At 35.6% G+C, this 24,676-nt stretch overlaps 1 protein-coding gene across 4 annotated transcripts in view; it reads right to left on the reverse strand.

Moving 5' to 3' along the window:
• Positions 1-24,625, reverse strand: part of LOC109071148 (protein ABHD15) — a 29,763-nt gene extending 5,138 nt beyond the window's left edge. The window contains exons 1-5 of one of the 4 annotated variants that reach the window (XM_042771218.1): positions 23,429-24,625; positions 23,133-23,220; positions 22,746-22,996; positions 22,548-22,652; positions 22,300-22,472 (exon numbers count right to left, since the gene is read on the reverse strand). In XM_042771218.1, coding sequence (XP_042627152.1) covers positions 22,300-22,472; positions 22,548-22,652; positions 22,746-22,996; positions 23,133-23,220; positions 23,429-23,522 — 711 coding nt within the window. In that variant the 5' untranslated portion in view covers positions 23,523-24,625. Of the gene's footprint in view, positions 1-596; positions 1,892-22,299; positions 22,473-22,547; positions 22,653-22,745; positions 23,000-23,132; positions 23,221-23,428 lie in introns of those variants that run through there. The other 3 variants (XM_042771217.1, XM_042771219.1, XM_019087618.2) reach the window with 3 other exon arrangements.
• Between the last annotated feature and the right edge of the window lie 51 nt (positions 24,626-24,676).

Raw genomic sequence — 24,676 nt, forward strand, 5'->3', positions numbered from 1 at the left:
AGGAAACTGCTGTAAACATTTTGATAGCGATGTAGTGTTTTAAATGAAAATTACACCAAAAGGTTCTTCAGCTTGACAATACACTATAATAGTGAAAATATAAAATAAATGTTTCAGCCAAATTTGAGTCATGAATTTGGTAAGCAGCCTAAGACTGAAATGCCAAAGGTTAAAAGGTCATAACCAGTCCTTTTGATCTTTTGAATATGGGTCCGACTCCGAGGGGATGCTTATTTAAACATTATATCAATATCCATCTATGCGTCTATATGTATTCATCTATCATGTGTAAAAAGACCAAAGGTAAAAGATAATAACTGGTTCTTTTGATCTTCTGTATATGGGTCAAAGAGAACACGTGTGTATGGATGAATGGCTGGATGGATGACATAAATAGACAAAATAAAATAGATTGAATTGATAAAATTGCATTATTTTTATTACTAAGCTTTTGTGTGTTGCGATACTCGCAGAAAATGTTACAAAGCCTGTTATCAATATAAACTTTATGGTATTTACAGTTTACAGTGCACCGAGCTCTTTACGCCTAAAAGGGGGACATTTAAAAAAAAAAAAAAAAAAAAAAAGACAAGTACCTTTAGCACATTCCTGGTGATTTTCCCAAAAGAGTTGGGAATGATGAGCAGAACTGGACTTGTGGAATTACTGGACGTCCTGCGCCTCTTGTGATGTGCTGCACCAACAACAGCCCAGTCCAACGCCACGAGCCCATCATCACTCAACTGCAAGTGATCTCGGATGAAATGCACAGGACAGTCAAACGGCCACAAAGCGCCGAAAACAGTTTGTAAAGACGAACTCATTCGCCAGTTCCATTTTGGTATCGACAGAGACTTGCAAAAACTCATGCAATGTTTGAGAAGGTAGTTTGCCAGTGCAGAGGGTTTGCATATCAAGGCAAGCGCGTCTGATTCACCTTGTCCCTCTGGATTCGAGTCGCATCTCTCCGTGGATCTTTTGCGCTCGCGCCGTGGAATTAGCAGCGTGGAGTGACTCTCCACTCCAAAACACTTCACCACTGGCCAGAGTATGGCAATTAAACCCATAAAACAAGCAGCACCAATCCATTCCAGCATTTGAACGGCTTCTAAGACTGCAGTTGAGAAACCTGCACAAACAAATAGCCTACCTCCAAAAGCTTCCTATGTTGGTTTAAAAACCCTACCAAATGACATAAGCGAGTCAGTTTGGCACAGGTAGCAGCCTAAAAATGAATGCACCCTCGGGTAGCGACTAAATAAACTTCAAAGTTTTGAGGCTGGATGGTTATCCTCATGTCCAGTAATTCGTCGCTGTTCTACAATATGGCACGTTTTCCCATAATCAATATGTATGTCAGAATAATGTGGTGTGTTGCTGCCATAGTTCAAAATGAAGCGCCCATCGCTGCCTCTCGTTGTGCTCCGTCAGATTATGCAGTAGATTGTCTTTCGCAGTCAACACTTCACCTGCATCCGCTTGTCAGACTCATGCAGTCTTGTGGCATTTTTGTGCTCAATTCAGTGGTCTGCCACAGAGCAGCTTTTGTAATGAATGATTGTCAGATAGTTTTCTGTGTGGAGTCGCATCACACACACTGGCTCGAGCCCGTGAATCACCCCTGTTATAGAGAAGGAACGCCCTCTCCAGAAGATATTATTCATCTGCAATACTTTTCGGCTGATGCAGTAATAAATCGGACTTGTCCCTCTTTTAATCGTGTTTCCTAACAGCTGTTGTTGATTAGCCTAAATACTCGGATTACTTGTATTTAAAGTAAATTCAACTCTGGTTGGGTAAGTTTATCACATAAAAATGAACAGCACATTTTTAGAAATATTATTAAAATTATATATAGCCTGCTCAAATGAGCTGAAACCAATATATACTGGTGTTCTAAAGCCAACTTTACATGGAGCGGGTCGCCCCCTCATGGGTGTTGCTGTTTATGTCACATGACCAGCCGTGTTGCACAGTTGACTAAGCTACAGCTATTACTAATGATAATATACGTTTCATTTTTAGAAAGCACGTTACGACAATGTTAAACTGTTTAACAGAGCATAAACATGTAAATAAAACAAGCTAATTTATTAACAAACTAAACAATGTACATGGTCACACCATTGAGTGACAACAAACTGCTCCAGTTCACAAATAAAGGACAAATGATGTGACATCAAATGTTGAAGGTAAACAAACACATGACAGTCACAGCTTAGCAAGTTAATGACCAACCAGTTAAAAATAAATAAATAAATATTATGGGATGAATACAGAATGTACAGAGTGCACCTTTAAGAAAAAAAAAACATAATGTAATTCACTAAACCTATAAACCGCACACAAGTTAGAAGTACACAAAAAATACAAATAGCCTTTTTGAATTTTATTTCAATCATTGCTTACAGTTTTGCTAAGATAAAAATAGGGTAGTTTACTAGTTTTAGAGTTATGAAAAGTTTTGACAGATTGGAAGTAGGTGGCAAATTGCTTTAATTTAGTTCATAGCCACAGAATAACCTTATATTTATATTACACTATATAAAAAAATTAATGTAAAAATTTAAACCAACGGTTGGGTTAGTCCATATTTGACCCAAAGTACATATTAAAAAAACCATCATTAACAAAATATTAAAATTATGTGACCCTCTAATGTGTTTAAACAACTGATCCTTCTTTAAAAAAAAATAATAATAAAAAATAAAAGCAGAGTTAAATTTTTCTAAATGCATTATGGCTGAATGAGTGGGGGCTTGTAATGCAATAAACAAAGCCTATATACACTCTAAAAAATGCTGGGTTGTTTCAACCCAACTTTGGGTCAAAGATGGACTAACCCAGCTGTTAGGTTAGATTTTTTAATTAAAACTCCAGTTTTGTGTGTTGCCTAGTCGGTGCTGGCACCACTTTAGCTACTGTTCTCAGTTTATTCTTAATGCCTTCAGAATAGACACTGAAAAGGTCCCATTAATGCCAGCTATGTTTTTTTTAGAGCTGCAAACCATCAGGATTACATGTGACATTAAAGGGTTAGTTCACCCAAATATTAAAATTATGTTATTAATGACTCACCCTCATGTCGTTCCAAACCCGTAAGACCTCCGTTCATCTTCGGAACACAGTATAAGATATTTTAGATTTAGTCCGAGAGCTTTCTGTCCCTCCATTGAGAATGTATGTACGGTATACTGTCCACGTCCAGAAAGGTAATAAAAACATCTTCAAAGTAGTACATGTGACATCAGAGGGTCCGTTAGAATTTTTTGAAGCATCGAAAATACATTTTGGTCCAAAAATAGCAAAAACTACGACTTTATTCAGCGTTGTCTTCTCTTCCGTGTCTGTTATGAGCGCGTTTCACAGCACTGCAGTTTAGTGATATCCGGTTCGCGAACGAATCACTCGATGTAACCAGATCTTCTTGAACCAGTTCACCAAATCGAACTGAATCGTTTGAAATGGTTCGCGTTTCAAACAGTACACTGACTGAACTGCTGTGAAGAGAGAACTGAAGATGAACACCGAGCCGAGCCAGATAACGAACGAAACATTGACTCGTTCTCGAGTCAAGAACCGGTTGCATAGGTTTTCGGATCACCGGTAGTGATGGAAAGTTCGGTTCTTTTCCGCGAACCGGTTCTTTCGGACAGTTTGATTCAATAAACCGGTTGAAGAAAACTGCTCACCAGTTCTTTTGCGCTCGACGTAATGACTTCATTGGCGATGATTGCCCTTGATTCAAGCCTTCGGTTTACCCACGCTCATAACATTAGTACAGAATCAGTTCAGAATCAATCATCAAAAGAACCAGTTCGGTTCAGACGCGCTGTGTGTCAGTCTGCTTCACGCTGAATCACGCATGCGCAGTATCATCAGCTCCTCGGTTCTCGAACCGGACGCGTCCGACAGAAACTGACCCACAAACAAGAAATTATCCAATCTTTCGTTCGTTATCTGGCTCGGCTCGGTGTTCATCTTCAGTTCTCTCTTCACAGCAGTTCAGTCAGTGTACTGTTTGAGTAAATGGATTACTCCGGGATATTGGTTTATTTTGACTCAGAGTGAGTGTCAGCCATGTTAAAAAAGTTAACAGCTTAAGTCATTTGTGGATTAATGCTTATTGGAGACGCGAACCGTTTCAAACGATTCAGTTCGATTTGGTGAACTGGTTCAAGAAGATCCGGTTACATCGAGTGATTCGTTCGCGAACCGGATATCACTAAACTAGTGTTGTGAACGCGCTCACAACAGACCCGGGAGAGAAGACAACGCTGAATAAAGTCGTAGTTTTTGCTATTTTTGGACCAAAATGTATTTTCGATGCTTCAAAAAATTCTAACTGACCCTCTGATGTCACATGAACTACTTTGAAGATGTTTTTATTACCTTTCTGGACGTTGACAGTATACCGTACATACATTCTCAATGGAGGGACTGAAAGCTCTCGGACTAAATCTAAAATATCTTATACTGTGTTCCGAAGATGAACGGAGGTCTTACGGGTTTGGAACGACATGAGGGTGAGTCATTAATGACATAATTTTAATATTTGGGTGAACTAACCCTTTAAGCTTTGTTTGTTTGACATTAAGACTTGAGCTGGGTTTCTACACGCAACAAAATCGGTTTCCTTTCACATTTAACCTGGTCACTCCAGCATGATTCCTGCTTTCATGTAGAACAGAGGAAATATGGATTGGGGATTACATTGTATTGTGTGTGGGATTGTTACAAAATGGAGAGATTGTGTAAAGGTGTTGGATTATTGCTGTCTAACAAACCCTTCATTTATTTAACCCTCTGGTGCTCCTTTTTTAGGGGTTACACTCAAATTCTTCACGTTCAAAAGTTACTGAATACTTTGATTGTAACTTCAATTAATTAAATATACTACATTTAGGTCAGTAATATTTTTTCCTAATATTCTGTATTTTGTGGGGATTTTTTTTATTAAATAATGCACTATTTACTATATGCACTTGCTATATATATATATATATTTTTTTTTTTTTTTTTTTTTTTTTTTTTTTTTTTTTTTTTTGCAGTCAAAGACTGTGCATCTAATTAAATTCTACTACTTTGGCATAAATTCACTTGTCACTTTGTTAATATGACTAATACTGATACAATATTTAACCCAGTGTTTGCTCCATCTGTGCAAAATGATCACATTTCCAGTTTTGCTAATTTTATATATTTATGAAAATGCACCATAATTATAATACATTTTGCGGTTTGATTTTAAAGCCTGACATGAATTAATAGTCAGAAGAAAAAAACTTGGTGCTTGATAAGGAAAATAGCTTGATAGCTTGTAATGTTACATGAGATCTTTATAACAGTACAGCAGACTACTTTACATAGATGCAAAAATAAATAAATAAATAAATAAATAACAGTTGTCACTATATATCTCCCAATCATATATCTTAGTAAGATCAAATGCTTAGTTTTATGATCAAAGCTATAGTTTTTAATGTGATGGGCAAAACATATGACGCAGTGAAATACATGGATCATATTTGATCATTTTTCTAAAAAATGATGTATGGGTAATCAAGTAAACCTTGCTTCAGTCCAGTAAGTGTTTATCTTGAAATATTACTAACCATATAAATGTTAATCATTTGTTGATTCATAAAAGTCATCTGTTAAGATTTCACAGCAAAAAGATATGTGTGCCACAACTTGAAAAGGGACTTTTAGCCTTTTACTTGCTGAAAAAGTATAAACTATCAATCAGACGACGAAAGGCATGTAGATTGTATACTACAGGTTTTTAAGAAAAGTTTGATAATTTAGAGGTCTTAGAAATTTATTAAATATGATACAGTAGGCTTATAGGGTAATATGAAGTCAACTGTATATACATATTTAAACCTTTATGTACCTTTTGTATGATAAACAATTTTGGTACTATGTATTTCCAACATGAAAACTGCATCTGTGGTATAGACCTCTGGGAATCTGGCAGGATGTACAAAAACATTGTATTTTGGGAATGCAGCTATATTATACATGTTTTCCGCTAATGTCACACCCACTCAGGATTCAATGACAATGAAAGTGTACTTTTGTTATGCAGGAAATGTCTCAGAATAATCTTTGAAAAAGAAAAGACTGCCTCTGATTGCCTTGGGTGGACAGTGAGGAAACAAAGGATCCAAATGACAAATAGGGGAAAGGTTTTTCAATAGCCATGACCTTCAGGGCACAAATCCAACTGTCTGATCACTTTGTAGAGGCCCAGCTGTATCACATTCTCCTTTGTGCCCTGGCCCTCCTTTATGATTCAGATCTCCTTTGTATGTGATTGCGATAACACACACCTGCATTCACTGGGCCATATAAATATGATGAAAGCCTTCTATACTAATCTTTTTGCACTGCTGCTGCCCATTAATGCTGATTTCAACTGAAATACTAAAATTGAATCTTAGCCTACATAATGGCTTGAATTATAGAGCAATACCACCACATACATTATGAATGAGAAATCTCCTGCACAGGCAGCTGATCGTTCAGCAAAGTCATGCAGATTTAATTCACAGTGAGTTGAACCTGAACTGAAAAAAGCATTCAATCTTTCCTCTTTAAACTAAAATGAAATTAAAATTTGTACAGAGGCAACAGAAATGTTTGCTTTACTGCACAGCGCTTTGACAAAATGAAAGAGTAATTTCGGGAAAAGAGTTTCAGTTTGCATTTAACCAAGCAGTGCCATATAATTATAATTTTAATTTAATTTAATTTAATTTAATTTAATTTAATTTAATTTAATTTAATTTAATTTAATTTAATTTAATTTAATTTAATTTAATTTAATTTTTAAACAATCTAAAAATAAATAAGGTGAAATTAATAAAGAAATGAACAAAGAATAAAATAAAAACTAGAAGAAGAGAAGTTTCAATTTGGATTCAACCAAGCAATATTTTATTATTTTATGTACTAATTTTAGACAATCCAGATAATAAATGAATGAATAATAAAATAAATAAATAAAATAAAATAAAACATAAATAAATAATAGATAAAAAGAAGTTAACATCTAAAATAATAGATAAAGTTAAAATAGATAATAATAATTATAATAATAACAACAGATACATTAACAGATAAATGATTTAGACAATAAATAATAAAATAGAAAACAGGATTAATCTTCACCATGATAACCCAAACCCCCTGACATTACTAGTAAACAGCACATGCACATTCCATAAATCATCTAATTGCCAGGAAAAGTGTCTAAGCTCCATCATTACAGTAAACAATGAGTTATCTTCATTCTTCCTCTTATATATAACACAGCCAGCATGCCACAACTGTTTATACATGTTATGAAGAGCTGAAGAAGCTCATATATTAGCAGAAAAGATAGGATATACATCTGTCGTCTTGGTCTGGCCGTTGCCGTTCTGAACCCCACTGATAAAAGGCACTGTGACGTCAACCATCAGACGCACATGCCTGCTTTAGAGGAATGTAAACAAACATCTCCAGATGATAAGTACAATAATCCATTCTGACCCACCACTCCATAGGCCTTGTTCTGAGTGAAGGTTACAGAAATGTTTAGAATACAGTGATGCTGCCAGCTCTCATCAAACTGTCTGTGAGAGCAAAGGTCTGGTTATGCCCCTCTCTGCTGCCACACATCCAATGCACATGTACAATGTATATAATGTCCGAATACTAAATTGAGTACACTTCCCCGTCTTCTTGTGCTTGAGTGGACAAATGCACACAAAATTACGTCAAAATATCCTCATAAACACAGTCTGTTTTGTCTTAAGTGAAAGTAAACAGTTGAGAAAGGAAATGCATGTGTAACAGTATAAAGGATTTGTGTATTCGGTCTTAAAGGGGCAGCAGCCTAATAAACCTGTTGCCATCTATGTCATTAATGTTAATAAAAGAACAAAAGAAAAAGAAAACTGCTGACCTTGACTAAAGATTAAGCCATATTTGAAAATTTATGCAGTGTTACTTTACATTTGATTTCAATTTCTGTACCTGAAAATTGTTCAGTTACATTTATTTGAGTTATTGTTAGATCGTTTGTTTGTACTTATTTTATTACTGACTGTTTACTTGTTTTTAATAATGTTTGAAATCTTTATTAGTCTAGTTGTTTTTGCTGTGGTATTTTTGTCAAAATCACAGGCAAAGTCACTTTTGTTAGTGTTGTTTAGGCTGCTGATTTTAAAACAATAAAAACAACAACAAAATAATAATAATAAAAACTGTTCTCTTCTTCTAGTTTTTGTCACTGTTTGATGTAGAATCGGAATAGACCGTAGATTTGTGAGGTGTAAAAGTCACAAATATTTTTTTATTCTGTGGTGAAAACAGAAATCCATAATAATCTCAGTGTGTGGGTGTGATGTCAAGAATGTAAACTTTTTCCAAATAAAGTGCAGTAACAAAAAAAACAAAAAAAAAATGTTTTTGCCACACACTTTTGCAGTATTTGGTTTGAATGGAGTCTCATAACCCCATCTGCACATACAGAGCAGAGTTACTGTCAGAATATTTTCAGGCCTTAGTGTCTGTATTCCTCCAGCTGCACTTTTGTTAAAGACGTGCACAGAATCTAATGACCATGGGCTTCTGTAGATCCTGCCTGAGCTTCAATAAACAGACATTAAAGAAATGCAGGTTATACTTTAAAATGGAGATTAAATGGAGATTTTATTGCGCAAACAGCATGAGGTTTTGAAGTACTAAATAAATACCTATTGAAGGTGACATGCTCTGGATCTTACTGAAACTGTCTTACCTCTAGCAATGTTAGCAGAGCACTGCAGGCAGCTGCTTTGTAAAGGTACTGTGGTTCAGATCTCCATGGCGACCAAAGACCTTTAGCAGCAACAAAAGCAGAGCGGATGGTTTCACTTGCTGGCATTCATGGGGGATTTATACAGTCACAAAATGTCAGCTGTCATGGTGTCTGATATCATGATTACATTCAAGTTGAGTAAAAGTACACAAGTACTTACGTTGAGTGCACTTAACTATGAAAGTTACATTGAGTGTACTTAAATGTCAAAAGACTATACTTCATTATTTTTTTAAGTTATTTTCTGTCAGCTGCAAGGCCACATTTATTGCAAGCAATCACATGATTAAATCCTCAATGTGTTTTCTTTATGGAAAATTGATGGCAAGAACATTAAATTAAATCAAATTAAATTACATTTGAGAATAAGTGGTAATAAAAGGTGGAAAGTGAATGAATGCTGTAAAAAAGATATAATGAATAATTAGTATTTTTAATCATTACTACTAAATATAAAGATTCAATATTAATAAATGTACATTTAACTTAATATAATAATATTTATTTCATTTAATAATTATTAATAAAAAAAAACTATTGTTACTGTAGTAATTCACTTTCAAAATGAATTTGTAATATAAGATAAAATGAAATCCCAAAATAAAAATATCCTGATAAAATACATATTTTGAAAGTACTTTATTAGTGTCAACCACTGGTGATTGGTGAAAGTTATTTCTTTAGCCTGTCATGCATGAAAATAATTGGTTGTGTTTTTTGGGGACGTGTGAAAATGTGTTATGAAGATATTCATGCCTCATGACACACTCTTTCTGGTTCTCTCTTTCGCTCTCTCTCTCATTCTGAGTCTCTGTTCATGAAGAGAAGATTAATACACACCAGAGTGATGAATGCGTCTGATGAGCCATGGAGCAACAAGCCACAGATCAGCCCCCCACCCCCCAGGGACTCGACACCCCTCACAGGGAATTGACTTCAACCACACGGCTGCAGCTGTTTATGGGTTAGAGGAGAAAAATATGAGAAAGAGACCGATGGATCACATAAACATAACAAACATCCATCACAGAACGAAACCTAGTTTGTTTGTTTTTTGTTGCTAAAGTTCATCTTTCAAAAAACTACTAGCTCAACAAAACTGCAAAGATGTGTGCATCCATTCTTCCTGTCAGTGGTCTTTGTGTGCTGTGAATGTGTGGTAAACAGAACACTGTGGGCAAGTACACAGTGAATGACTGGGTTGAAAAGGTTACTGTTTGTTGTACAATTCTGGCCAAGTGATCCAAAAGGAGGGACAGAGACAAAAAGGTCACCTCTATTTCCACTGATGTCTTTGTGTTTGCATTTGTTCTTCCAAGACACTGAAAACTAAAACTAGAAAAATTAGAGAATCATGACTCTGTATTTTTGATCACAAAACTAATACACAGAGTTCATTTGTGATCTGCATATACAGTACACACAGAACCAAAGCAGAGGATCTTTAAACTGAAAATGTATTAACTGAAAAGAAAACTCTGTGCCAGATCTCTGGGCCTGTTGTCATCCTGAAGTAAATGTTCCAGCAAAGCATCCATTCCCTGCAGTGTTGTAGTAGATCATATTTCACCAAAGCAGAATCCTCAACTTCTGCTCTGATGGTTGTTTGTCTCAATGTAGCACACGAGAGAGTTGCTGAATAACCCAAACCCAACATGCAACACAAACTTTCTTTCTTCTCTTTGATCTTCCTGTCTCTTTGTGAATGCATTGTGGGATATCTCAGATCAACCCTAGACTCGAACATAAGGGAGAAAAAATGAAAACAAAGTGTTATGAGAGCCAATAAATTAAAGCTGACTTAACACAAGCTCTCTGATCACTGTGTGTCTCTCTTTTCTCTGCCTCAGAGTGTGTTTTGGAACTTTTGCAGGGGTACAGTATTAAAAAGTCTCACAAATTCTGTTGAGTCAAGAGATCTATTTCTCTGTGTGGAAAGCTGAAACAAATCCGTCTGCACTTCAACATCAGTTATAAAATGTGTGCAGACTGATAAAGGGAGCTGAAATGAGCTGTGAATGATTGCGCGTGGCGTGTGCATGTGTGCTCAGCTCCACAACCTCAAATAAATACTGCCGTCTAGCTGGCTTATGGAAACTCTGCTCTTTAAACAAGACTTATTTCACCATGACCTGCTTCTTCTGAGTTTATCAGAGTGGGTTTGAGTACATTAGGGCCTGTAGTTGGTCAAAGTGGAATTAGTGTTTTTCATCCAATATTTAAATTCTTTATATTATTTTTTTTTTAATATTTTTATTATAATTTATCATTTAATTTAATTTAGCAACCTAGTCGATTGATATTGGATAATTTCTGTGTTCAGAATATTTCATAAGAGTGAATTTCAAATGAATTTTCTTGTAAAAAGTAAAAAAAAAAAAAAAAAAAAAAATCTGTGTATATATACAACTTAGTTGCTATAAATTCCGATAAAAAAAAATTATATACACTGGAAAGAAATTGGTGAAAAAATAAAATTTCACTCAAAGACCTAAATAGTATTTCCTTGTGTTAAATTATTTTTTATTTTATGCTATTATTTAATTGAAAATAATAATTGCGAGCTCCAAAATGACAAAAAGTTATATAGAATTAAACACAAAATTACCACAAAAGTATCTCATGCATTATATTCCAGGTCTTCTAAGGTCATACGACAGGCCAAAATTAAAGTCTTCCCCTCCAACATAGTTCTAAATCGTGATTTTCAGTGAATAAAAACTTCAATTTGGTCTGTCAAAGCTATCATATCACTTCAAAAGACTTTGAAAGGAGTACAAAAGCTGTATTAACCACTTTTATCATACTTTTGGGAGCTTGGCATTATAATAACCATGGATTTTTGTTGTATGGAAAGGAGATGCTTGGACATTCATTTGTTACAGTTTGCAAATGCCTATGCATGATCAAAAACCTCAACGTGAGCTGAATTATATAATCACATTCTTTTGAGTCAGCTGTTCTTTTGCTCAGCAAAGAATCTCCCTGCACACACTATCTCTCTCTTTCTGCTTCATAGGGAATTATTACAGTGATGAAAATATCACAAGCACTGGGACTTCTGCATATCAAAGCAAAAAGAAAGAAGGCATGGAAGCGTTTGCTTAAAGGGATGATTCAGTGTGAGACAGAATGAATAACACATCCACTCCCCATTCTTTCCAAAACACAATGACCGAGATCAAATCACAGCCACAAATAACAGAAAAACCTTAAACGTGCCAGTGAACATGTGAGTTGTCTGCTCTCTTTTTTCCTAAAATGATTTCATGGTGCAGTCATGCACTCACGTAGACATCCACAGCACAACTCGAAACCTCGTGGTTCAGTGACGCACAGATGAAGGGAATGAAAAACAATATATGGCTCTCGTGAGTGATTCTTGAACTGACGTAGAGCCTCCCACGTCATTTCATCACTGAATTTATATTATGCTGTCATGAAGTGATTAGTTTGTTTTCTAAATACTTTTTGTGGGATTTGACTTTTGTACTTTCTTGTGCTGCACGACTTTCCCATGTAAATGAAACACTCTCTGTCCCAAGAGTCACATGCTACTCTATCTGGTGACAAGCCAAGAGAAACAAAGTCCCATGGGATGCTCACAGTAAGGCTTTCCCTTTTTGTTATAGCCTAGTAACACTTATACATGAGGCAAACATGAGCAAGTGTGTCAAATGAATGTTGTCTGATGGTATATTTTCTGAAGTATAAACAAGTTAAAACAAAAATACACTTAAATTTAAGATACAATACATCTTCTGCAGTGTCGGTAGTGTTGGGCTTTTTTCATTGATTCTTTAGACAAGTCTTTATCAGTGAGCCACTGATTCCTTTAAACAATTTCTTTTAAAAATCAATTCGTCGATTCATTTAGAAACTTCAGTTCATCGATTCATTCTTCGATTAATTTAGGAACTCAACAAGTCTTTTAAAGCAAATCACTGAATCATTCACTCAACTGATTCGTTCAGGAATGAAACTGCTTTGAGACATGCAGCAGTTGATAATGTTGTTGGTTTATTTGTTGGCAGAGCAAAATTGAGTAAGGCAATACTGTATCTATAAGATAAATATTGCTTAAACATACACAAGCACTCAAAAGTTTGGGGTCAGCAAGGATGAATTTGTATACAAGACTTGTATGTTGTTACAAAATAATTCTTTTTTAAATAAATGCTGCTCTTTTGAACTTTCTATCCGTCAAATAATCATGAAAAATAAAAGTTTCACCTGTCATATTAATAAATGTGTTTTTGAGCATCATGTCAGTATATTAAAAGGATTTCTGAATGATCTTCTGACACCGAAGACAGAGTAATGGCTACCGAAAATGTAGCTTTGACATCACTAAAATAATTTACATTAAATAAAAAAGTGTAATAATTTTTCACAATATTACTATTTTACTGTATTTTTTTAAATCAAATAAATGCATTATTTGTGAACAAAATAGACCTCTTTCGACAAACTTTACCGACCACAGACTTATGAAAGACACAGTGTAGCATATGCTGCATTTATTAATCATTTCAGATTATTCAAACACAATATGAAAACATCAACTCACAAAGCAAAAAAAAAAAAAAACTTTTCAACCTCAATTTAACATACTATTCTCCCAAAGTCCAGTATTTTCCCAGTGATGTAAGCAGGAAACCCAGATCTTTCTGGTAAAAGATGTTATAGGAAACTTTGCATGGCACACTCTAAATTTAAAACAGGATCCATGTATGACATCATAGGTGTTAAAGAACTCTCACCAGGCCACTAATAGCTTCTCCTGACGTCCCACCAATCAGCACTCAGATACTAACAGGTGAATTGTGTTAGGGCTCATTAGCACAAAACACCCTCTGTTTTTCTAGCTTCCTGTATATTCCTATTCTGGGAATAGCAAGCTCTACACCCCCGCACTGCTGGGACAGAGTGACAGACAAAAGCCGCTTCATCACAGAAACATGCTACTTTACATGTGCCACCACAGAGAAAAACAAGCCAGGTGATTTTTTTTCTTTTTTTGTTTTAATCACAACCAAGAAGAACATTATGTGTAATTAGTGTTACAGGACCCTTCTGCTAGACAGATGATAGCTCGATAGCTTGTTTTGTTCCACTCAGGGGGCACTATGTGGCAAGAGGACAGTACATTCGATCATGGCAGTAATTGCATGAGCGCTGCTGGCAGTAATTCATGCTGTCATAATGCACTATAAAACCACATATAGAGACATGTTGTGAAGTCACTTCCCAGCAATCTCAGCTAAAGTCATGTTTACATGCAGATTCGAATCCAGCTGTTGGGAAGCAAACTGAATGAACAATAAGGCACAGATTTACCCACCAATATGACAGCAGCTCCCGATGCTTGTTTTCAAGGCAGATTTACAAACATTTCATTGAAATTCATTAGTGTTCCGAGCAAAACTGGCATCTAAAGCACAAACACTGATTCACTGTGAAATAGTAGCCATCTGTGTTATTTGAAAAGCCTGCATTTTTTACAGGAGAGTTTTTATGTAATTTTTTTCTATACTGTAAATAATGAGTTTTGGCAGGTTACATGAATGTTGCAGAGAGAGTGAAAAAGCAAATGTGGTAATTAATATTGCTATTTAAATATGACAGGCTCATAACACATAAGACATGGGAAATAGAGTTGCAAATGGACTTTGCTTTTCCATTTGAAATTTGGCAATCACTGTTCGCACACGACAACGCAAGTAGTAATGCAAGATTTGCAAGTGCGTTTGGATTACGTCACATTTTATGCATAGACATATGGAAAATAAAAAATACAATTTGCAATTCCTTTTGAAAACAGTCCAGAAAATTCTTCCATAGAATAACACTTCCAACAGTGGGTGAGTAAATAATTTTTAATGTACGCAATAAAGTTTACAATTTTACATGATTTAAGTGCTTCAGCTAAGCAACAGCTCAAGTAAAATGAGTAAGTCCTGTGAGAACATATTTTTAATGTGCATGATTTGTTCTTCTACATTGGTTTGTCTGCCTTTTCTACATGATTTGTCAAATGTGTTCTCTGCTTGAATTGCCAAATGTCCTCTGCTTTTCCAAAGCAAGCAGACTCACTATGAGCAGACTAAAATAGCACATGAATTCATGTCTTGCGTGAATAAGCAAAACGTGTGTTGTGTGAGTGTGTGTTTGGGCAAACAGCCCTTGACACTGTACTGCAAAAAGTCACTAATCTAAAACATATATATATATTGCAAAATATATATTTATTGCAATTATATATTACAGTGGCTGTTCATTAACTTTTCATATTAGAGATCTGTCCTTCCTGACCCTTCTTTAGAGTAGTACTTTATCGCCTCAAAAAAAGTAAGTTATCAAATTGACTTGTGACCTACGGAGCAGAGTTTCTTTCTGTGCTGCGTGACAGAGATAAAGCCCTGCACTTCCTGTGTGGCACAGTCACTGTCAACTGCCATTTCATTAACCCATCACATTTATGAACTATTCAATTAATCTCTCATGTACACAAGCGCACTTGTGCCATTAATATGCACATGCTATTTCCCCTTAAACAAACCCACACAACTGCACTCACATTCTCATAAACAATGCCAACTCTTATCTCAGCCCCTGGATCTCGTGCTTTAATTTGTTTCAGTTGTAGTTATATGTGTCTTCGCTAAAGGATACTTTAGAGTCTTTCCCGGAGGCCGCTGACTGTGTGCGGTTCTCTCACTCCCTCCCTCCCACAGAACAAAATGAAAAATGAGACTTCCCTTTTTTCACTTTCCAGGACTAGAGGACAATTACTCTATTAGGACAAAATGTGAATGCAATAAGATCTGCAATGTTTTAAGGTGGTTTGTGTGAACCTTCAAGGCAGAAATGCACTAATGCCTTGTGCTCTGCCAAAAATGTAGAAGAGTGAATTAAGACGTGCTTTACGGCAAAACAAAGGGGCTGGTATCAAATGACCTGAATGCATTCAAAATTCCTCTTAGGTGTCCACAAGAGCAGAGCTGAGTGAAAAAGAGCTTTTCTTATTTTTCTGAGACACTTAGGCATTTCACAAGTTACCTTTGGCACCAAAAATGTATACATTTGGCCACACCTAAAAATGTATGAAATTCATTGCTTTGGACAGCAAAATATTATATGCTATACTTTTTTTCTCCAAAATGTAACTTACATTTTTCAGGATACATTCTGAGTTACTTCTAACCAGTTGCATCAGTTCATCACATTAAAGGAACAGTTTACTTACCCACAGGCCATCCAAGAAGTAGATGGGTTTGTTTCTTCATCAGAACAGATTTGGAGAAATTTAGCATTACATCACTAACTCACCAATGGATCCTCTGCAGTGAATGGGTGCCGTCAGAATGAGAGTCCAAACAGCTGATAAAAACATCACAATAATCCACAAGTTATACAAAAACAACTCGAGTCTATCAGTTAACATCTTGTGACGCAAGAAGCTGTCCATTTGAAACAAATCCATCAAGACATTTTAACTGCAAATGGTCACTTCTGGTGAAAATGCCAGTTCATAATCCATAATAACACTTCCCCCAGTGAGAAAGTCAATCCCCTGTTGTCCTCTCACATCGAAACCCACTGACATTTTTGTTAAGAACTGTTTTTGCTTGTAAATGGTGCTTGATTTGTGCATATTTCTCTGATTCAGATGACTACTTTTTCACTGTAGCATTTTTATGGATTATGGATTCGCATTTAGACGATTTTAAGTTAAAAAAACGTCATGATGGATTTGTTTCTTACAAACACACATCTTTTCGCTTCACAAGAAGTTAATTGATGGATTAGAGTTGTGTGGATTATTGAGATGTTTTTATCAGCTGTTTGGACTGTGTAATGAAGCGTAATTTTTCTCACAACCATCTCCCTTCCTCCATCTTCTGCGTTAATCCAAAAGTATACTGATACTTCCATTATATTTTCAAAATGATGAGGTCAGTGCTATTGGCCCTTTGCACTGTTTCTGTGATCACTTGCAGCAGATTCTAGTTAAACAGCATTAAAGAGTCTGAACTGGAGAGGGTGGTGTGTTCGTCAGTTGACTAATGATGACAGTGAGATTGGGGTTGTGAACAGCTGGTTGAGTCCAAGAACTTCCTCATGTTTTGCTTCGGCTTGGTAAAGAGGCCTGTGGGTTTTAATTGCTCCTTCATTTGACTGTGTGGGGATCTCCACACTGGGCAGGGTGGAGCTGAATTCTGAATCGGTTGCATTATTGCAGCAAGCACACCGTTGTCAATCTGTAATGAGATCTGCGTCACAGGCTTACACTTTTAATGGATTTACTGCATAGTTTTTAGTCTACCATGCATTATTTCTTTGTCTTATTTTTTAATTTCCTTATGAAAATGCATCATAAAGTAAACCATCCTTTTCTTAACAGAGAAGTTAACCATCACTTAATAATTTCTTAACAGATGAAGCAGCATATTTTGCATGTTTTCATGATAATTACCCTATTGCCATATTTTAATTATCATAATCCAAACAAAGATGCTTCTTACTGTAATGCAAATAGATTTATTATATTTATTTATTTTAAAGTATTTTTACATCTCAGTCAAATTGTTTTTACTGCTAGCCAGTAAATGTAGCAATAAATTAATCAAAAGTGACAGTAAAGACCATTTCATTGTTACAAAAATAATGCTGTTTTTTTTTTTTACTTTCTGTTCATCGAATCCTGAATAATTTTCCCCAACAATTCTATAATTCACAACTCTTTTCAAAAAGAATGGTAAGAATGAATAATAAAATAAAAAGTTTCATATTTATTCTAAATCATACTAGAATGATTTCTGAAGGATCATGTGATACTGACGACTGCAGTAATGGCTACTGAAAATTTCCATCACAAGAATAAATTACATTTTAAAATATATCACAACGGTTATTTTATTGTAACAAAATTTCACAATACTATAATTATTACTGTATTTTTTATCAAATAAATGCAACCCTGGTGAGCATAAGAGACTTCTTTTATTAACATTTAAAGATTTGTTAAGATTTGAATGGTACATAATTATTATTTACAGTTTTAGAATATGGTGTGTGGAGATTCTAAGAAATCCACATGGTGATAGAGATTCTGAGAAGTCCACATATTTAAATTAAACCCAAGTGTTGTTGAGAGATTCTGAGAAGTCACGTACTCAAAATGTGTTCTATTCATAATGATAAGTTTCATTTCAAATGTTAAAAATTAATATTTCATGGTAAGGATCTGTCTCATATATATATTAACAGGTTTCATTTTTATATTCAAAAATGTTTTTGGGTAAACTTTATGGTATATTTCATATGTAATTTCACAATATTTCTAACTGCGTAGTCAGCTGAGTCTGTTTTGCATATGAAGTTGAACTGCACATATTGTTCTTTTGTATCAATATTTCTTAGAATTATCAGTATGATACTTTGAATCTAAAAGAAGAAGAAGTCCAAAATCGAGACATTGACTAGACTATTTTTAAAGGTCAGGTGTTATTAGTGATAGCCAGATGACGACTTATGTCTGGAACAACAGTATATAAGATAGACTCTGCAAAATAGGGGGGGGTTTTGACTTTCTGAGACTCTGGTCTCTCTATCTTTTCAGCTCACTTCCTCTTCTTTGGCTTCACTCGACAACTCTTAGACCTAGACTTAGAACTCTTACAGGTTGTTATTCAAATTCAGATACCTTGAAATTCAGATACTTTGATATTTTAATATTTTAATACTTAATATTTTGGTACTTTTGATTTGAACAGAATAATTGTTTATGTTTTACTTACAATTTTATTAATGTTTTGATTAATACGGGCTCAATCCATCATGAATGGATTGTTATTAAAAATGTACTAACATTGGATTTATATTTTCTATATTTGAAGGTTGTTATTATTATCCAGAACTTTATTTCCAAGTTATGATTTGTGGTTTCTGTTCTCTATATTCTTTTTAATAAATTTACATATTATTACACCTTAACCGTTTGAATTGGATTAAATTTTGCATCAGAATATATTTTATAAAACAAATTAAATATTTGAAAAATGATCTTGTACTTTTTCCATGAGATTCACTCTGTGTATTATCCTAGAAGAATGATTTGCACTATAGGGAATGATGTAATCCAGTGTAATGACATTCATCGATGTTAAATACCACACTGCAAAATGAATTATTCCAAAGTCCTGACAAATGTATACCTGCATTTGCTCCCATGCACAGCACACTCACGTGGCCATCACCCCACGGGTTTGCACTTAATTTGACGCATCATTTAACTCTTTTTCTCACATGATAGATAAAGGAGGAACAGAGCCTTTTAGCTTCTTTTTGTCTGTACCCTTATTTAATCACCATTCAGAGCCCCTTTTATTGGGCGTCCGATTGATCAAGAGAGGCAGGAATTGAGTTTGGTGCAAATTAGTGAGCAACACAAACAGAGCATGAACCAATGGGCCACATTAGTGTTGCATGGCTCCTCTGTCTGCCAGGTGACACGAGTTTACAAAGGCTGAAGCATTTTACTAGAGACTGAGTGAGCAGTAGTGCTTTTAAGAGCTTTGAATGAGGGGTCATTAGCGCCTGAGTGACTTCATCAGACCAGACGCTACTGCAGCTTCCTATGGCTGCTGCGTTGAGGAAGATGGTGTGCTTTAATGCAGACATGAGCAAACACAGCACTGGGAATGGCTCTTTTAGCCTATCGACTAGCAGATTAGAGCAGACCTCAACCAACACAATCTAATAACGGCTGCTCTCAGCCTCACGGGTGTTCGATGCCTGAGCATGGCCAAAGCTGGGAAATATCATTACCGGTATCAAATGAGAGCACAGCTTCTTCTATATTGAGATTTGCAGTCAGTTGCCTGCTTATTATAAGGTAAGCAGGAAGGAAAGGAATGAGTGTATTCATTATTAAAATAAACAAGCCTCCAGAGGGTATTTAAAACAGCTTATAATACATGGCCATTTACTATGCAAAGGTGCCTGCACACATTAACCAACAGCCTAGGAACAAATTCAGCCACTGAATGTAAAGATGGACTAAACTGTTTGTGTGTTTTAGGCTCAGATGGTGAGCACTCGGAGGGAGTGTGTGGCCTCTTTTGAAAGCCAGATGTGTCATTCATAGTCTCAGTGTGTCATATTGATAACAAGGACATGCTCCAAGGCCTGCACTCTGTGACGACACACAGTGCAGATGAAATTTCAGGCCCAAATAAACAAGCCTCTCCGTATCAACACTAGATTCTCACTATGAGAGATCTGCTAATCAAAATATGGCATTGCCAGTCTTTGGCACACCGCATCACTGATTTAATTTTAGCAACTGTCAAATACAGTCAATACAACTGTTTATCATATTATCATGTTACAGATATGTCTGAACATAAATTCAAAACGTTCAGCAATTCAGTAAATAAGAAATAGTAAAATAGCACCATCTAATGGCACACATTTTATCATAAAAAAAATATTTTGTTAGTGACAAACATTATTAAAAAACAATAAAATAAAAAATACTTCATAATTTATTTATTTTTACATAATGGCTATAGTTATTGATGCACATCTCTGCTTAAAAAAAGGTTAAGGAGATAAACATAGGGGAAACAAACATTACTAAAATACATATTAATAATGAAACTGAATCCCATTTATATATATATATATGTATTCAAATGTATTGTAATTTAAAAAGTTCTATATGCAATTTGTTCAGTTTAAATGTATTATTGCATTATGCATTATATATTGTCCACTGAAAAACACATATCCATTCCACTAGCTAAGTGGCCAAAAATTCTTAATGCACACAAAGTGAGGAAGCTTTCAGCTTGCTTCCATTAAAAAAGCCATTCTTATCAAAAAATGCATTATGAATTATATCATGCATTATTATTAATTCACAACACTTCACTCACAGTCATTATAGAGTTGCACAATAACATCCACATCATATATGCGTGTTTAAAACTAAAAGACTTAAATAGAACACCTAAGACAATGATAAAAGTATAGAAGTAAAAAACTAATAATATGACAAAAGTAGTCACTACACACGAATGTTTGTATAATCTGTAAAATGCTAAATCATGAGCTAGCATGAGCTGCTTGTTGGTCAGATACTTGCAATCTATTCTTTGTCCAATCACAAGTTTGTTTGTAAAGACATGATCTACATTTCCAGGCCTCCTCTATGTCCACCCCTTTGGGTTCCCTCTGACCTGTCCAGTAGGCCAGATAACCCTGAAGCTCTGCCCGTAGTTGAGCTTCATCGAAAGGAGCGACTCTGGTCCCAATGGGTCCACTAGAGCCTTGGTGATAGTATTCAATCTGAAGCAGGTCAATGCATGGAAGATCAGAACATGACACAGTTATTAGTAGAGCATCAACCAGTTCCTCAAAGGTAGTCACCTGGACCCCAATGCTTTTAGCATGGGCCTGGACTCCTGCTCCGAGTACTTGACCTGAACGCAGTTTAAGGTGATTTAAAACATGGTCTTTCTTCACTTCCCCTCTGACCAGTCCATCAAATAGTAATTTATACAGGCCCACCTGAATAACAGATGGATAGTTTAAAGAACAGGTATAATGATCCAATATATACAGTATGAATCAATGACACATTAGGGTGTCCATAAAACAGAAAAGGAAAAGGGAAGGAAAAATATGTGCCAAAAAACATACTCAGAATTTTTTTTTTTTTTATTCATGTTGGTTTCATATCATTCCCAAAAACTTTTTATGCCATTTCCAGCATTTTTAAATATATTTTTCATGGCAAAAGGTATTTTTCCTAAAATCATCAATTATTAATTCTTTAATATCATTAGTTTTTGGGGAGTCACAACACATGATTTACTATTTAGCTGGTTGCACCACATGACTTTGCAGATAAAATTTGCTAAAATTTTATTTATACACATTTGAATATAGTGCTCAAATTTTTTTTACAAATTTGCTCAAATATGCAGTTAAAATATTGTTTTACCAGTGTTGTTATTGTTCATTAAAACTATTACTTTACTATAAACAGATTCTTCTTTATTGTTCAAAGATATAATTATAAACGATTATGCCAAACTACTTAACGGTTTAGAATTTCATTCTTTCATGAGGCTTTTTTATTATGATATCAGGATAGTTGTAACACCCTAACATTTATGACTTTATGCCCACCCAAAATAATAAAAAAGGCTTTTATAGAGAAGGTGTATACAGGTCATTTTATGTGTGAATTGCATTTGTTATTCTTAAGAGCCCATCATTTTAAATGCATTCAAAATATGTATTTTAATAAATTAACAGAAATTAACTATATGGCCAAATGTATGGGGAAATGAAGTCTAATGAGAATAAGGCAGCTGTTCACAAAAGCACAGTGCAATGATTTACTACTGTATGCGTGAATAACCCCAACTCACCTGGAAGCAGTTGACTTTATCTTGTGCAGAACTAGGCAAGGAGTTCTGTTTGCGTGTCTTGAGCTCGTTCAGGACCAGCTCCCCCTTCTGGTTATACATGAGTTCATCAATGACCCCCAAGACAAAAACACCTTCCAGCACACCAAACACAGGAAACTCTCGCACACGTTCTCCTGAAACAAGATGTTTGAAAATGATCTGACTACAAAAACAACATCTAACACTAAATATTAACATTGTCAACTCACCTGCTTCCAACAGCGGGATCATGTGCAACATATTGAGAAGTTTGATGGCTTCTGCATCTTCTCTAGTCAAGATATCTACAGGGACAACGTCCTGAATCTCCTTTTCTGGAGATGAAAGTCATGGATCGGATTACTGAACATGAACAAGATATTATGCTGCAGTATATTCAAATGTGTATTATAAACATCAGTGGTCACCTCTTGATAAATGAATTTCTTTTCCGATCTGCACCTCAGCACGTTGCATTTCCCTTCTCTTGACAAATGGCTTTAAAAGACTGTAAACAGTCTTCATCTCACACCAAGACTGTTCACACAGGAGGGTCACGCTCAGATGCCGCTTGAAGAAGCGTTGCATTGGGCTAAAGCTGTTTCCATGTAGGCTCTTTCTCTTTAAACCTCTCACAGTTTCTGTTTTTACTGTTTCTTGTCCCAAAGCCTCTTCATTCCTGCTGAAAAGAAGAGCACAGTCACGTGACAAAAGCAAAGAACTATCAAATGCTGCAGTTCAGCAGAATAACTAGGGTTCCATGTCTGCACACAATATGTAACCATTTTCCACTAAGCATCATCTAAATAACTTACTTGTGTACAGATGAGGTGGACGCACAGGGGCTATCAAAGTTCACTGAGTGTTCACCATCAGTTTCACTACTGAGAGGACACTGGGGCTCTCGAAAGACATACAATACTTCGTTTATATGTATAAACATTAAAAAACTATGTACAAGTTTTCAGTTGAAAGACAGACTGGTAAAATTTACAGATGATAGACTTACTAACAGAAAGATACACTCATAACACGACAGTGTCATCCTGTCTCCAGAATTAAAAGTATTACTACAATCGCAACTATTAACCAAAATTACAAGATATTTTACCGATGCTTTGTTGCTCAGAAGGGATGTTGAGAAATTCTGAGTCGCTAATATCATCCCAGTCATCGAACAGTTGTTGTGATCCAGACGCATCCATCTGAAAACGAAACTAAAGAAGCTCTCAACCCATTTGCATTATTTGGCGTACGACATGCTCAAACATTTTCCTACAATGTCACGCCCCCTTCAACATCTTTAAATGCATTCGATTGGCTAATGCGATATGCCCCGCCCACTTCAAGCCAAATGCTTCCTATGAATTCTGTAAAGCAAAACACTGTTATAAAATTACCCGGTGGCACATTTCCGAAATAAAATCAATCATACTTCTTTATATTTCTTCTAGGAAACGTTTGGTATATTTCAATGCGATGAAGATTGGTATAAATAATGCAACAGTGAGGCACGGAAAGTAATGGCGTTTTTGACCTCCTGTAGTTAGTTGTAATGGTTTCCAGTTTTTAAATAAAAATAGAAATGAACACTTGAATGAAACAACGATCAAGAAACATAACTGTGGATCAGAACGTCACACGTCAGATCAGACCCATATTAATACAGGGGGGTAGTTTAACTCGGGAATATAGTAAAGATGCTGTTATAGCATCTTCACAATAATTTAACATTACCACACAATGATTTAAATCACAGGTCTCTTGACATTGTCACTCCGGTATCACTAGAGGGTTAACCAGACCCTTTCCTGCAGCGGAAAACAACACTAGATGAAACCCCTATAACAGACAAGAGTCTATATACAGCCTAAAACAACACCTAAGATCATGGAGCTGAAGAACAGGCCTGGAGGACACACATGCTCCCAGAAGACCTAGAAACAGCAAAAAGGGAGCAGACAACACAAAAAGCTGTGGGTTTCCGCAGCCGGGCCCAACCACTCTAAGAAGATGCCACCGAAGACAGTCTTGAGCCAGTCCCAGGAGAGTCTGAGGTGGGGGGGAATGCTGGCCAACCCTGTGGAAGAAGAAAAGAGGACTGAGATTTATAAAACCAACAGAAGGAGGCGGTATCTGGCTGCTCAAGATGATCTCATGGAGAGCTTGGCCTGCCCTGACAGCCAGTAAAGTTCTTGTATTAATGAAACTTATACATAGCACTATATAGATTTTAAAACAATTGCATTCCTTAAGGCCTTATTTCTAATAGTATATATATAATACTTACTTACACCTCTAGGGGGCACTCAAGAACAACAAATGAGAAGTTTACTAGTTGTACTTGAAGTAAAGTCTT

The sequence above is a fragment of the Cyprinus carpio genome, chromosome A15 (genome assembly GCF_018340385.1).
Source record: "Cyprinus carpio isolate SPL01 chromosome A15, ASM1834038v1, whole genome shotgun sequence".
In the NCBI taxonomy this organism is placed as follows: Eukaryota; Metazoa; Chordata; class Actinopteri; order Cypriniformes; family Cyprinidae; genus Cyprinus; species Cyprinus carpio.